General features: G+C 50.6%; 1 protein-coding gene across 1 annotated transcript; it reads left to right on the top strand.

Annotated features, from left to right (window-relative positions):
* Window positions 1–222: 222 nt before the first annotated feature.
* On the top strand, window positions 223–15,156 carry Ube2l6 (ubiquitin conjugating enzyme E2 L6). Its single transcript, XM_055600752.1, has 4 exons — window positions 223–478; window positions 4,296–4,391; window positions 10,574–10,760; window positions 14,522–15,156. Exons 1-4 carry the CDS (start codon window positions 452–454, stop codon window positions 14,707–14,709), a joined length of 498 nt encoding a protein of 165 aa, XP_055456727.1. The 5' UTR covers window positions 223–451; the 3' UTR covers window positions 14,710–15,156.
* Window positions 15,157–15,942: the final 786 nt, after the last annotated feature.

The raw sequence follows: 15,942 nt of genomic DNA, 5'->3' as shown, positions 1-15,942 counted from the left end.
GCACAGTCTACACTGTCCCCAGCTCGCTGTCAGGATGGGGCGCTGGACCCACAAAGGCAAAGTGACTTGGCCCAGGACTCTGAGGCTCAGTCCCTTCAGAGGTGGGGGTTAGGCTGGTTATCCCATTGCGGAGGTTGCAGAGAGAGCCCTGCACTCCGTGCTTGGACTGTGTTCTCGGCGTGGGGGCAGGGGAGGAACCCCATCCCAGCTCCTGCGCCACGTACCCCGCGGGACGCAGGAACCAAGCGAGGCGGTGTGCTCCACGGACCGACGTAGTCTCAGCTCTGCAGAGAGCGTGAGTTCACGGAACCGAGACCGCCTGCCGCCGGGCAGGTGTGGTGGACCTCCGAGTCCGTGTGGGTGGAGTGCAGCGTGGGCGGGGCTCAGAGCTGCGAGGGCCAGCTCCCGCGGGCGCCTGCTCCCGGCCTTCCCACCCGGGATCCCAACGGAGATGACCGCCAGCAAGCGGGTGGCCAAGGTAAGCTCACGCTTTCCTCCTGCCCCTCCCGCCATCCCCTACTCCCCGGCTGACCGCGGGACACTTGTTTATTTGAGTACGAGGGCTGGTTGAAACCCAGGCATCCCAATAAAGGAGTGGGAGGAGTCGGGGTGTGTGTGTGTGTGTGTGTGTGTGTGTGTGTGTGTGTTTGAGAGAGACAGAGATAGAGAAGACAGAGACAGAGGTAGAGAGACAATAGAGAGAGACAGAGACAAGGAGAGACACAGAAAGGGAGAGAGGGACAGACAGAGACACACACACACACACAGAGGTAGGCAGAAAGGCCGAGAGACTGGAATTTGTGGGCTGGGTTGGGGACACACAAGATAGAGGTGTCACCAGCTTCCTGAGTTATAATGGTTTCAGTTTCGATTCTGCCGGTTTTTTTTGGTTTTGCTTTTATGTTTTTGTTTTTTCAAGACAGGGTTTCTCTGTGTAGCGCTGGCTGTCCCGGAACGCACTCTGTAGACTTGGCTGGAAATGCGCCTGCCTCTGCCTTCCTAAGTGCTGGGATTAAAGGTGTGCGCCCCCTCGGCATGGCCTGGAAATTTATTAAAGGCCCAGGAAGGGGTCTGGGTCTGTTGCTCTACCGAGAGGGTGGACCGGTGGTTTGATACCTAGCTTGCTCTGCGGTGGGGACCGGCGGACCCTGGAAAGAAAGTGTGCAGACTAGTCCCTGGAAGAGAAGAAGTACCAACTCATGCTCTCAGGAGGCTATTTGCACGCAGCCCGAGACAGATGCTAAAGGCGTGCTTTATCCTAGCCCAGTGCCAGGCGGCAGGGGGAAGAAAAGGAACAAAAGTCTTGTCCGCCTTGAGTGTTCATTTCTATCTCGGTCTCTGTTTGGACACTAACTGGAAGAATGAAGGGGGCAGTTTCCCTTAGAATGTCTAGAGGGCGGAATGGAGCCACGACTGGAGATGGTGGAGGAGAAATGCTGGTGAGCTAGGGCTGGCACTCCCAGGCTTTGAGTCTCCCCAAAAGTCCCTCCGCACCCCCCCCCCCCCGAGTCTGCAGAATTGAGGGGAAGACTGTCTCAGGAGACAGGAGGGTGGTTGCTGTCCTCAGCTTCCAAAAAGAAAATTCTTTAAGGTGGAGAAATCCGAAGCAGGCCCAACCCAGGGCTAAACTTTGATGGTTTTAGGCTGGTGCAAAAGTGGGCAGAGGGACACGTTATCCCAACCTAAGGCAGCCTGGCTCTTACTGCTCCCAAGTCCTGAGTGCCAGCCGGTTTATGTTACCTAAGTCTTACAACAGCTCTGAGATAACTGGCCTTCCTGTTTCACAGAGGAGGAAACAGACACCAGGAAAGCAGCTCTGTTGACCAGCAGTGACCAGGAGTGATGGAACTGGAAAGTGAGCCCCGATGAGGCCGTAACAGGCTTTTATGGCCTCTTGGTCCTCACTTTCAGTTCCTCTAAGTCAGGTGACTTACGAGCTTTGGGAGGAGCTGTGTGGGCCTAGCTTGGATTTCAGCAGTCAGGGGAAATTCAGGCAGAGTTCACCAAGAGACATAAAAAATTCCCAGTGGTAAGAGAAAATTCCCCTTCTGGTTTGTTGTTGCTGCTGTTTTTATTTTTATTTTTTAAAGATTTATTTATTTATTATTCATACATACATCCCCCTGTATGTGTGCCTGCACGCCAGAAGAGGGCACCAGATCTCATACAGATAGCTGTGAGTCACCATGTGGTTGACTGGGAATCGAACTCAGAACCTTTAGAAGAACAGCCAGTGCTCTTAACCTCTGAGCCATCTCTCCAGTCCAGGTTTTTGTTCTTGTTGTTTGTTTTTGTTTATTTTTAAGTTATGATTTTGTGTTGTTCAGGTTGGCCTTAAACTTGATATGTAGCTGACAAGGGCCATTAATTGCTTTTTGAATTGTTTAATTTTATTTTATGTGTATGGGTGTCCTTCCTGCATGTATGTCTGTGAACCACTTGCATGCCTGGTGCTAGCAGAGGCAAAAGAGAGCTTCAGATCCCCTGGAACTGGAGCTAGCTGGCAGTTACCATGTGAGTGCTGGGAATGGAGCCCAGGTCCTCCAGAAGAGCAACAAAAAGAGATACTAACTACTGAGACATCTCACCAGCCCAACTTTTAATTTCTTGACTCTTCTGCTTCCATCTCCTAAGTCCTGATCAGAGACACGCAGCACGTTATCACGTTTTATGCAGTGCTGGGGACTGAACCCAGGGCTTCACTTGAGCTAGGCAAACAGTTACCCAGCTGAGCTTCATCTCCAGCCCAGAAAATGCCTGCTCAGCCTCTGTGTTCTCACCTAAGCCTTTGTTCTTGCCCAAGCTGAGGCTGCTTGTGGCTGGGCGGCACAGGGGATGGTCATTGCTCTAGGCAGAAGCACAGAAGCATGGTGTGATTAGACATGGAGACAGCTTGAGAGACTGAAGGGGGGTTCCGTGATTGGGAGGGAAAGGTCAGGTGGTTTACAGCAGTGAAGGATGATGGGAACGTTCTCTCTGCCAGTGTTTACACAAGTGTTTCTCAACCTTACCTCTGTTGACATTTGGGACCAGATAATTCTTTGTAGGATGTTTCATCAGTATCTCTGGACTTTACACACTGAATTGTGGTAGCACTCGCCCCATTTGTGACAATGAAAAACAGTTTCTAGATCTTGGCAAATGCCCCCTGGGGGGTAACCATGTTCCCGGATGAGACCCCTAGTTTATGTCTACTTACTGAGCTGCCTTGAATGTGCGAATGTTTCTAAACCAACGCCCCCTTCTCAAAATGAGAGGCTCTGGAGCCCTTGGTCAGATGCGCCATGGCATACTGACTCTGGGTGTGTTGGCGGTGTGGGCCAGTGGTACCACGTAGCATGCTCAGGGCCCTTGGTGCTGTCTTCAGTACTGCAATAACCAAAACTTGTGGTTTCTGTGCAGTGAAGAAGCTGTTTAGCTCAGCTTTCCCAGGTGTGCTTGGCCAGAAGCCCTTTTCCTGTGCTATTACTGTTCCACGGGACACCGGCACACCTGTCCTGTCTGTGCCCTCTGCCTCGGTGCTCTGTGTTCGGGCCTGCTGGGCTCCTTCCCACACTTCAAGGCCCATTTCACAGCACACGACCTCTGTTAAGCATTCCCACTCCCCTCCTTCCTGACCGTGTGTCCATTCGCACTATTCATGTCCTCGAATTTGTTTCTTCCATTACTCCAAAGACGCTCTGGAGGGCTGCACCCTGTCTTGGTCAGGGCCCAGCAGATGTTCAGTTAGGTGCTCTCGGGAGGTGGGCCCCGTTTCTGAGAAGCAAGTCACTGCTCTTCCCTGGGCACTGTGTGTGCTGTGCAGTTTCTCACGAGGCAGCCTGAGCAGGCCTTACAAACCCATGGTGGTGTGCTTCGGCGGAGGGGAGTGGATGAATGACGCCTTGCCGTCCGTCCTGCCAGAGTGCACTGTGCTGGAAACGCTATTTCTGAAGAGAGAGGGAGGAATAGGACCCAGTGACTTGCTAGAAAGACGGCAAGAGGATAGAGGACCTTGCTTTCAGAGAGAAAATGAGTTCCTAGGAGAACTTACTCACCCCCAAAGTTCTTAATATTTGAATGAATATTTGAGATTGGCTAACTCTTGCCCTGGGGCTAAGAGTTGTGCTGAGGCTAGAGTCAGGTAAATGATTTATCACTCAGCACGGTGTCTCACCAGCTAAGTGCTCCTGAGTGGGGGTTCTGAGCGTCCCTTTCTGCTCTCAGGATGCCCTCTTTGGCTTGCTGTGGGGCTGTGGGTAGGAGGCTGAGGTTGTGAGCACTCGGCTCATGCTCCCTGGTGGTGATCCCTGCAGGAGCTGGAGGACCTTTCGAAGCAGCTTCCGCCGTACCTGTGGCGCCTGTCCAGCGATGACGCCAACGTACTGGTGTGGCACACGCTCCTGCTGCCCGTAAGTGTCCGAGGACCAGTGGCTGACTTATGCTAGCATGGGCAGGGAGGGCCGGGCCTTGGAGCTCTTCCTGGAGGTTATGGTGAGTGTGGAAAAAGCTCTGTCCCTAGACCAAGTTCTTCTAAGTCCAGTCAGACTACTGAACACAACAGAAATTTTGGCAACTTAGGAGGACACCCTTCTCAAACACCACAGAAGACTCGCAGACTCAAAAGGAGGTCAGTTGGTGAACATGAGGACTGGAGCTAAGCCCTTGGTGCCCAGGTGAAAAGCTGAAGCTGAGGAGTCAGAGCAGGCAGCCAAGTTCACTTGGTGACTTCAGGCCAGTGAGAGATCCTGTCTCCCAAAACAAGGTATCGAAACACACACACACTTCACACGATAGGATCTTTTCAAGATTTATTTATTATGTATACCATGTTCACCTGCATGCCGGAAGAGGGCACCGGATCTCGCCATGTGGTTGCTGAGATTTGAACTCAGGACCTCTAGGAAGAGCAGCCAGTGCTCTTACCTTCTGAGCCGTCTCTCCAGCCACCTTTCTGTGTAGCTTTTCCTGGTCTGAAGCTTGCTATGCAGACCAGGATGGTCTTGAATTCTAGAGTACTGCCTCTTGAGTTCTGGGATTAAAAACATGTGCTGCCATGCCTAGATAATAGAGTTTTTGACAAAATGAGACTGTCTTGTTTTGTTTTTTTATTTTGATACAGAGTCATAATTCAGCTTGATAAATAACACCTATTAAATTTTTGTTGTTGTTGTTGTTTCTGCTTTTTTGTTTTTGTTGATAGAGGGTTTCTCTGTGTAGTCCTGGAATTCTCTCTGTAGATTAGACTGGCCTTGAACTCAGAGATACACCTCCCTCTAGCCTCCAAGGGCTGGTCTTAAAGGCATGTACCACACTGCCTAGCTAGAAGAAAGTAGAACAAAACCACAGCCTTGTTGCTCTTAGAACAAACTGATGGTCACTTAGGTTCTGTACTCACCGTGCTGTGGTCTTACCTTCTCTTTCCACAAATTCGTAGTCTAGGCCAACAGCTGAGTCCTGTCAGGGTCCTCTAGCCCTGGTGTGGAGCAGTTCAGTGGGTGGGCTGGCTGTGAGGACCTCTGCTCTGAGCTACACATGCTAGAGGAAGAAGATACCAGGAAGAAGGGTCCTGCTTATGTCTCCAAGGAGACCAGTTTGGGGATGATGACAGTGAAGGAGGAGGTCAGAAGAAAGAGGGTCGTCACAGGAAAACTAGCAAAAGCTGTGCTTGGGAGAGACTGTGAAATCAGAGGACCTCTACGGTTGGCTCCTCAGGCAGGAGTGCTAAAATCTTCCCAGCCAGTCAGGAGGCTGGAGGAAATGTGCTGGGACCTAGAGGTGCCTAGGACCCGAAGGAAGTAGCCAGCCCACAGGGAAGGAGAGCCCACAGGGACCTTGCCGGTAAGCAGGCCTCCTGCCCCAGAAAGGCATAGTCTCAACTTATATATTCATCGCGGCCTGCTTGCCGCTTCAGCTGTGCTGGGTCACACAGTGCTTTGCAGAGTCTCAACGGATGGATCTCTGTCTGAAGGACACGGCTAGAGGTAGCCCTGAGAACCTTGCCCACCTTGAGAAGACATTTTCTGAACAGATGAGGAAGTGGAGAACTAGGAACGTGGCCTTGGTTACACAGAATAAGGCCGCAGGGCAGAAAAAGGAAGGCCTGGCTTTAGACCCCACCCCTGTCCCTTCTCCTCTGTGTTTGCCTCTGTTGATCTGGAGGTGCGCCTGAGTGCTGTCCATTTTGTTGGTGGTGGTTTTTAGACTTTAGCCTGGAACTTTCTAAGTAGACAGGCAGGCTGAGCAGCCAGCCCCCAGGGATCCGCCTGTCCGTACTTCCCAGCGTCAGGATTACCAAGCTGTGTCACCTTGTCCAGCTTTTTCTTACGCAGGGGTTTGAGGGAGCCAGGTGAGGTCTCAAGGTGAACACTGTGCTGACAGAGCTGGCCTCCTGGAATGGGCCCATTCCTTCTTTTCCTTTCTCTCCTCCTTCGTGTGAGACAGGCTCTCTGTAGCCCAGGCTGGCCTTGAGCCCATGGCAGTTCTCCTGCCTTGGGCTTTCAAGTTTTTCTCTTTCTTGCTTTGTTTTGGTGCTAAGATTTGAACCCAGGGCACACGTGCTACACGCCCAGTTCGAATCTTTTGTCTTGACCAGTGCATGGATAACTTCCAATCAAACTTTTTTTTTGTTTTTAGTATATATAACCCAGAATGTGGAAAGCAGCAGCAGTCTTCCCGCTAACATGAGATGCAATGTGAACTACTTCTTCTGACCCACCTTAAAGATGGGAGAGGCTCGGAATCACTTAGGAGCATGAAGCGGGCCTGCGCTTCAGCTGTCTGGAGCCTTCACCCGTTGTTAAGACCTTTTAGCTCAGCAAAAAGGAGCCTGTAGACACAGGAGGCACAGACACCCAGTTTTGCCCCGAGAGTCCTGCTTCTCCCTGTCTCTGCCCCAAAGGCCCAGGCTTCTCTGTGTATGAGGACCATGAGCTGGGCGTTTCCTTTATCTGCCCAGGAGTTGCTCCCTGCTGTATCTCCGCCACGCAGGCAGCCAGGCCGAGTTTCCATTTTGCCACCTGGTAGGGAGAGGCGCCCAGAACTTTGACTCTGGGCTGAAGACAGGGCTCAGGAGTGGTAGATGTGTCTAGCATGCGTAGGCCCTGGGTGCACTCCCGCTCACAGCACAGACAGAACACAGCACTGTACTCGCTCGGCCACGGCTGTGGCTCTAGCTGCCTGCCGTGTCTTTTCAACCGTGGAGCTTTGGCGCCAGCCTGAGGGACCCTGAGCCCTGCTGGGAGGACTCTCGTGTCCCCTCTGCCTCGCTTTCCTCTTCTTCCTTCCAGGCTTTCCTGTATCCCAGGCTGGCCTCCTATATAGCTGAGAAAGACACTGAATTTCCCATCTACCTCCCACGCCTGGGATTACAGGTGTGTCCCACCACACCTCGTCTCACGAGGTGCTGGGCACTGATCCAGAGCTCTGTCCACGTTCGCTCAGCCCTTACCAGCCCCTGGGCTGTCTCCAGAGAGCATGAGTAGGGTCATATGTGGGTTGTGAAGTCAAACTCTGCGTTTCCACTTCAGCAAACTCACTGTGGCCTGGACATCACATGTGCACACGGACCGACAGGGTCCTTAGCTGAAGATGGAGGCACCGAGTTACATGGCTTTCATAGCTGTCAGTCATAGCTGGCACATACGTGTGCAGCTGTGCCCTGTTCTAAGCCTTTGAAATAAACACGCATATGTTTCTCATCCAAGCCCTAGGAAGATATCTACTGGTACCTGCTAGGAAACAGAGAGATCCAGTTACTGCCTAAGAGATGTTATTAGTGGTCGAAAGAGCCAAGATGTCCCATGCAGGGCACTTCAGGGCCTTTATATTCCCTGCTAACTAGTCCCAGGCTGACTAAGGTGCCACCCCTAGTCGCACGTGGCCCAGGGTAGGTGCCTGCAGAATTTCAGGTCCCTTGATCTGAAGTCTTCTTGTGCTGGCATTTGGCCAAACTCTTGTTTACTGTAGCCTCCAACGATGTGGTTTTTGTTTGGTGGCTGAGTTTTGCTGTATAGTCCATCCAGGCTGGCTTGAATTTGCCTGTAGCTCAGGCAGCAGCCCTCCCCCTTTGCCTTCCAAATGCTGGGATTATAGGCATGTACCTTTACGTCTACTTTTTTAAAAATTTATTTTAACTTATGTATATGTCTGTTTTGCCTGTGTTTAGATATTATGTAAAATAATTATGTTTGCCATCTTTAAAGAGTTCAGTGGTACCCAGTGCCAGTGGATCTCTACAAAGCATCTAAGGCTCAGGGAAATTTCAGAAGAGGGAACAAAAGGACTGTAATAGGCAGAGGGTTGGGGAGTTCGCTATGAGACTCTGTCTCCAGTAACATCAGAAGCTGCACTTGTAACGCCTCGCGGGAGCTCACCAGACACAACAGACATGCCAGTGGGGCCTGGGAAAAGCCCAAGATGCCTCAACCCTGCGCAATGAAATCAGGCAACCACACAATTCTGACGGTGGGAGATACAGTCTCCCCAGGGGCGAACACAATTGGTTATCCAGTACCAAACGGTCAGCCCTGAAAACACACAGATGAGGGACATTGCCCACACTGAACGTTTATATTTAGAAATAGGTATGTATGTACATATGTGCATATGTATGTATGTACACAGATGGGAGAGTTTGGAAGGAGGACCAGGAAAAGGGGAATTTTGTAATTATATTATAATCTCAAGAATAAAAGACACAATTTACACTGGAATGGAGTTCAGTGGCATTAGGTACATTAAGTGGTTTTCCCCTCCATGTCCAGAACTTTCAACCTGTATTTCAACTCTGTCTACATTTCATTCATTTCTCCATTCCTCCAGCACCTCATGAGCACTTTCCTGTCTTGTATTGCTAGGATCTGAGCACCCAGGTATTGAATCTGTCACACAGTATATGTCAGTTCTTGTCTGGCTTATTTCACTTACTGTAATGTCTTCATGGCTCATCCAGGTTGCGGCAATGTTAGACTTTCATTCCTTCTTAATGATAAATGATGTTTCTTTGTACACATGTGTCTTATTTTATTAATTGTCTTCAGCTTCGTAGAGAAATGCAGCCATGAAACTATCAAGGAAATGGATGGACTTGGAACGTGTAATATTAAGTGGGGCCACTCAAAAATATTTTATGTTTTCTCTCACATGCAAATCTAGACTTCGATGCACACATGCAAACAGCCGTGGGGGGGGCACGGTGTCACACATACGAGGGAGACGAGGAAGGGTGACACTGGGTGACGAGTGTGGGCAGATGCAGGAAGAGAATACTGAAACTGATGGCTTTTCGTCTTTCAGCTCCATTGCTGTAGTTTTCCTTGTTCATGTAGGGTGAAGAAGCCCATCAAAATGTAATTGAAAGTGAAAGTGTACGACCCTAATTGGTTGATGTCACTGGGAGGCCTGTTCTTCTCTGAAGGAAACAGGAGCAGTACATCTGGGGGAGAGGGGAGGCTGGTGGTGATGCTGGGGGGCTAGGGGAGTCTGTGGTCAGGATGAGAGAATAATTAAAGAAGAAAGGAAGCAGAACAAAACCAAAGGGAAGCTGCATGGCTTCAGAATGGCCATCCTGACTGGGCAGAAGTTCACTGAGACTGTAGAGTTTAGGATCTGGCGACCATTTCTCTGAGTGGTTACATTTGTTGTGTGGACTGGGCATGGTGGTGCACACCTGTGATTCCAGCACTCAGGGAGGCAGAGGCAGGTGGATCTCTGTGAGTTCAAGGCCAGCCTGGTCTACAAAGTGAGTCCAGGACAGCCAAGGCTACACAGAGAAACCGTGTCTCAAAAGGCAAAAACAACAACAAAAATAAAAATAAAAACAAAACAAATAAAAAACAAACCAAAACAAAATCCTCTGAGGAACACTGGAGAGATGGCTCCGTGGTTAAGAGTGCTGGTTGCTCTTGCAGAGGACCTGAGTTCAATTGCCAGCACCTGGCTCATGACCCTATGTAACTCCAGCCCCAGGGAGTCATCACCTGACTTCCATAGGTGCGTGGTACAATACGTTCATGCAGGCATTCATACACGTAAAATACATCTTAAATTTCTCTTTTGAGGAATAAATCCCAAAGTGGAATTAATGCATCATGTTTTAATTTCTAAAGAATTGCACTCTGGTTTCCCATAGCATCTGCACCAGTTTTAATTGGTAACTTTGTGACAGTCTCATACCAACCTTACCCCACACTGGTTTCTCTCAAGCCTGCCTCCTCTCTTTCTCACATATCATGTTTGTTTTGTGTTGTGACCCACCAAGCTTAACCAGGGCTGTCTGTGATTTTCTGGGTTTCTGTTTTTCAGATTAGGAAACTGAGGTTCAGGGGTGAGATGTGGCTTACTCATGGCAACAGGGCAAAGCCTAGGGTCAGACTTTCCTGCCAGGCAGGCCAGTGCTCTTGTGTGAGTCCACCCTTTCTCTAATTCCTAAGGCAATTGCTAAATGCTTATATCTTCCTGGGTGTAGAGCAGAGGACCCCTGGGACCCTGGGATGGGAAAGGGAGGGAAGGCCAGATCAAAGCTTTTGGAGGAAAGCTATCTTTCAGGGAGTTGTTCAGTCAGAACAAAGCTCAGCCTCTTCTCTTTGATCAGGACCAACTTCCCTATGGACTCAAGGCCTTCAGACTGCAAATTGATTTCCCCAGGGAGTATCCACTTAAGCCTCCCACTTTAAAATTCATCACCAAGATCTACCACCCCAACGTCGGTGAGGACGGGCTGGTGTGCCTGCCCCTCATCAGCAGGGAGAATTGGAAGCCTTATACCAAGGCCTATCAAGGTAGGGTGGGCCTGGTCCGGAGGAAGGGCTGCTGTGGGTGGGGCTATCGGATGGGATGTTGTGGGCTCAAACTGAGTTAAAGACTTAAAGGAAAGAGCTAGGGAAGGGAGCGGAACTCAGTGCTCGCCTTGTGCACATAAGGTCTCAGGTTCAGTCACGTGCACCACATGAACTGGGTGTGATGATCCACACTGGGGGTCTCAGCACTTGGGAAGTGGAAGTAGGAGGGTCAGAAGTTCAAGGGAAGATGATTGATCTGGTGAGAAGGCTTGCTAACCTGGGTTTGATGGAAACCCAGTGGAAACCTACAGTGGAAGGATTGAGCCAACTCACAAGAGTTGTCCTCTGTCCTCTCCATGATCGCTCGCGCGCGTGCGCGCGCGCACGCACGCACGCACACACACACACACACACACACACACACACACGCACATACACATGCACATACATACAAATGATAAACTAAAAAGGTCATCCTCACTGACATAACAAGTCTGAGTCCTGCCTGGGCTACATTAGACCTGTGTCAAAAATATATAGGTGCTGGAGTGATGACTGAAGTTAATACCTCTTGCTGCTTTTGTGCTTTTGCAGAGGACCTGGACTCCTTTCCAGCACTCGGGCAGTGGCTCAGAGTGATCTGAAATTCCAGTTCCAGGAGATCCAGTGCCCTCTTCTGGCCTTCCTGGGTGCTGCATGCACACGGTGCACACAGGCAAAATACTCACACGTAAAAAATTTAAAGTATATAGATAAAATTTTAAACATGTGTTGATTAACTTAATATGTAAGTATTTTCTGCATGTATGTCTGTGCACCATGTTCATGTCTTGTGCCTGTAAAGTCCAGAAGAGGGTGTTGGAACCCTGGGACTGGAGTTACAGATAGTTGTGAGGTGCCGTTTGGAGGCTAGGAATCAAATGCAGTTCCTCTAGAAGAGCAACCAGTGCTCTTAACTGATGAGCTATCTACCCATCCCCAGTAAATGCATTTTAAGAATAAATAAATCAGAGGTGATGAAAATGTGAGTCGAGGTGAACCTCCTGTTGGATGGAGGGATGCTTCCTGAGACACTGGATGGCTGGATGGAGGGATGCTTCCTGAGATGATACTAGATGTTTGGCATATTCTTTCAGGCATTTGAGGAACTTAGAAATGGTTCGTGTGTGTGTCAGAGAGAGAAAGAGAGCACTTGGCTTCAGAGGGAAGGATTACCTCACCCTATGAGATGGTGTTACCATTAGCCGTTAGCTTGGGCAAATAAACAGAGACACTGAAGCTTAGGAAAGGTGAACAGGGACCTACAGGTGCGGAGGGCAGAGCTTGGCTGAATCCAGCAGGTGTGGTGTCTTGGTTAGTTTTACATTAGCGTGACACAGCTAGAATCATTTCAGAAGAGGGACTCTTTTCTCAATTGAGAAATTGCCTCCATAGGATTGGCCTACAGGTGACGTCTGTCTGGCATTTTCTGGCTTGAAGATTGATGTGGAAGGCCCAGCCCGCTGTGGGTGGGGCCACCCTGGGCAGCTGGTCCTGGGTGTATAAGAAAGTAGGTGGAGCAGCCTGTGGGAAGCAGGCCAGCAAGCAGTGCTCCTCTGTGGATGGCTTCAGTTCCTGCCCTGACTTCCCTCAGTGACGGAGCGTGCCCTCAGAGCTGTCAGCTGAAGGGGACCCTTTCCTCCACAAATTGGTCGTGGTTTTTTCATCACAGTCACAGAAGGCCTAGGACATGCATCAAACCTGCTGATACCGTAAAAGGATGATGTCATCTGCAAAACCCATGCTTGAGAACCACATGATCAGGATATCCCTGAAAGGACTAAACTCTTTTTTTTTTTTTTTTTTTTTTTTGTCTTTTCAAGACAGGGTTTCTCTGTGTAGGCTTGGCTGTCTTGGATTCACTTTGTAGACCACGGTGGCCTTGAACTCACAGTGATCCATCTGCCTGCCTCTGTCTCCCTGAGCGCTAGGTTTAAAGGCTTATGCCACCATGCCTGGCTTGGAACTGAGTTCTTCTTAAAGATTTATTTATTATGTATACAGTGTTCTGTCTGCATATACACCTGCACACCAGAAGAGGGCACAAGATCTCATTATAGATGGTTGTGAGCCACCATGTGGTTGCTGGGAATTGAACTCAGGACCTTTGGAAGAGCAGCTGGTTCTCTTAACCTCTGAGCCATCTCTCCAGCTTGGAACTGAATTCTTCGTTGTATTGAACTTTCATGAATTTAAGCGTAAATAACATGTAAACCGTGGACCGTGACAGACAGTAAAGCTCTGAAGTCTGTGGACTCGACCTGACAGACTGTGTCTGGCCTGCGCAAGAGTCTTAATCTAGGGGAACAAGGATCCCTGGGGTGGCAGAGACCAGGGGTGGGCTGAGGATGAGCCGGGGACCTGTGAGCCCCTCTCGAGCCGTAAGTGAGGGCACAGACATTTGCTCACTGCCTAGAAGGTTCAGTGCCGCCTCCCTGCGTTCCCAGAAGCAGCTGAGAAAGAGCAAAAGCCGCCAAGGCAGGAGAGCTTTTCAGGCTTTCCTTCAGAACCCCTTTATCCCAAATAAAAGTTTGTTTTTTTTAATTCCAATCTAACAGAAGACCAGGGTGTTTGAGAGATGGCACATCAGTTAAGAATCATTGTTGCTCTTGCTGAGGTCAGCAGGTCAGTTCCTGGCTCCCACCTTGGTCCCACCTTGGTCCCAACTCCCTTCATTTAACTCTAGCTCTAGGGCATCCAGCCTCCCCTTCCGGCCTCCAAGCACATCTGCACCCATCTGGGTGGACACACACACACACACACACACAATCTTAAAATGAAACAGAAAACCAGAGTGCCTCTTACCAAGAGTGGAAGGCTCACAGACCAGTGTCCAGCCCGATTGCTATCAGGGAGCCTTCCTCCAGCAGCAGATGGGAGCAGATGCAGAGACCCAGAGCCAGGTATTAGGCAGAACTCAGGGAGCCCCGAAGAAGAGGGGGAAGAGCTGTAGGGGCCAGAGGGGTGGGGACACCGGAGAACACGGCCCACAGAATCAACCGGGCTCACAGGGGCTCTCGGAGGCTGCAGCGGCAGTCACGGAGCCTGCAAGCAAGGGTCTGCACTAGGTCCTCTGCGGATATGCTGTGGTCATTTAGCTCAGGGTTTCAGGCGACTCCTAACAGTTGGAATGGGTGTGTCTCTGACTCTTTTGCCTGCTCTTCGGACCATCCTCCTCCCCCCGGGCCTCTGTGTCCAGCCTTGATGTGGTGTTTGTGCCTGGTCTTACTGCGTCTTGTTATGTTGTGCTCAGTTGCTATCCCTGGGAGGCCTGCTCTTTTCTGAAGAGAAAGGGAGGAGGGGTGGGTCTGGGGGGAGGGGAGGGGAGGGAGACAAGGCTGTACTCTGGATGTACTGTGTGAGAGAGAAGACTAAATAAAGGGGAAAGGAGGGAGAGTGAGGATCGGGAATCTCACTTATCTCGTGAAGCATGAAGCCTCTTTGAAGCGTGGAGAAGAGTTGTGTGGAAACTGAGTCAGGTGTGGCAGTCCTAGTACATGGGAGGTGGAGGAGCCCAGGCCAAGGGCAGCCTGCGTCACAGAGTAAGATAAGTGCTGATCCGTGACTCAGGGCTTGGAGTGTCGTTGTCTGTGGAGCCACTCTAAGTGACGAAACCCTCTTGGGGTGCCTGGGGATGACTGTGAGCTTCAGGGGAGTCTGGGGACGGGTTGCCCCTACCTCCTCCCGTGGTTCTCCTGATGCCCTTCTCGGTCTCTCTGTAGTCTTGGAGGCCCTCAATGTTCTCGTGAACAGACCGAACCTGGAAGAGCCCGTGCGTTTGGAGCTTGCTGACCTCCTGACTCAGAACCCGGAGAAGTTCTGGAAGAAGGCGGAGGAGTTCACGCTTCAGTTTGGAGTGGACCGACCCTCTTGTGGTTCTGAGGCCTCTCTGCCTGGATCTTCCGCTTAGTGGGTTGATACCACAGTCTGGTGGCAGAGGCCTTTGGAGGCTCAAGTTCTCCTTTGGAGCTGCTGATATGGCCCCCAGTGTGTGTGTGAGGGGAGGGCTGGGCCTGTGTGGCGCGTACTCCTTCCCTGGCTCATGTGGCTGTAGATGTGCCATCCCCACATCCTCGGTGGCTCTGGTGAAGTTAGGTCTGCACAGTTTCAGGTTTGCTTGCTTTCCAGTTCTCCAACTTAGGCCAGGCCAAGTGGCAGAAAACACAACCCCAGGACCCAAGCCTGGAGGGGTGGGGAGGGAGGCAGGACCGTGCCCGATGGCAGAGTCCACAAAGGGGCCACATTCGCTGCTGAGTGATCGGAATCAACTACACTTAGGAGAGGCATGCCCAGATTGACGTGTTAAACAGTTTATTTTCTGCTGGCGAATCTCAAAATAAAGAGCCTATCTACCCTCCGTCCAGAAATTAGACTTCGTGCTTCTCAATTGTTTGCTGTCTGGGGGCCACATTTCTGGGGACCAGGCCACAAGCTGGGACTTGTGTACCCCCAACCTCCAGTCCAGGGGCTCCACAAAATGTGTGTTGCTTGTCTGCCATTAACTTCACAGATGAATTCCAGACTTGAGCTAACTTTTCTGTGTGTGTGGGGGTGTTTTTGTTTTGTGTCATGTAAATGTTTTTGTTATGTTTTTATCTATTTTGTGTATGGGTGAACATACCATGGGGGCCTGGGAGTAGAGGGGAAAGAACAACTTATTGGAGACATAAATTTCTCCTTCCATTGTGTGGGCCAGAGGTTGCCTGTCTGGCTTGGCGGCTGCCCCTTGGACCTTCTAAGTCCCATGGACTAAGTGTTCTTGAGAGAGCAGGCTGGCTGGGATTAACAGGGCGTGGCTCTTTTCACCCGTGATAAGGCACGCTGCTCCTGAGCAGGCCATCCTCAGGGGCCCTTGCAGAGGTATACACGGGGAGCACCAGTGATGTACAGCGGAGGCACAGCCGTCCTCGGATTGGGTATATCCATTCTGTCAGTCACCGGAAACCCCGTTCTTCCTACAGCCTTGGCAGCACATCTGCTTTCCCTCCCATGGTGCTAGGGAATGAACCCACAGCTGCATGTATGCTAGACCTGACTGAGCCTCGGTACCGTGGAACAGCACAATGCAAAGCTTCATCCAGACTAGGAGGGATTAATTTTGTTGGAAACAGTGAGTCTGAACGTTGGCCATCTCAATAGTGCC

The sequence above is a fragment of the Psammomys obesus genome, unplaced genomic scaffold, assembly GCF_907164565.1.
Source record: "Psammomys obesus unplaced genomic scaffold, mPsaObe1.curated_primary_1811, whole genome shotgun sequence".
In the NCBI taxonomy this organism is placed as follows: domain Eukaryota; kingdom Metazoa; phylum Chordata; class Mammalia; order Rodentia; family Muridae; genus Psammomys; species Psammomys obesus.
Note: the sequence above shows the minus strand (reverse complement) of the source record. Positions and strands in the feature narration are given on the sequence as shown.

Coding starts and splice junctions, on each gene's coding strand:
- Ube2l6 (XM_055600752.1), top strand. CDS start 452: ATGACCGCCAGCAAGCGGGTGGCCAAG. Junction 479..4,295: donor CCAGCAAGCGGGTGGCCAAG/GTAAGCTCACGC, acceptor TGATCCCTGCAG/GAGCTGGAGGACCTTTCGAA. Junction 10,761..14,521: donor TTATACCAAGGCCTATCAAG/GTAGGGTGGGCC, acceptor GTCTCTCTGTAG/TCTTGGAGGCCCTCAATGTT.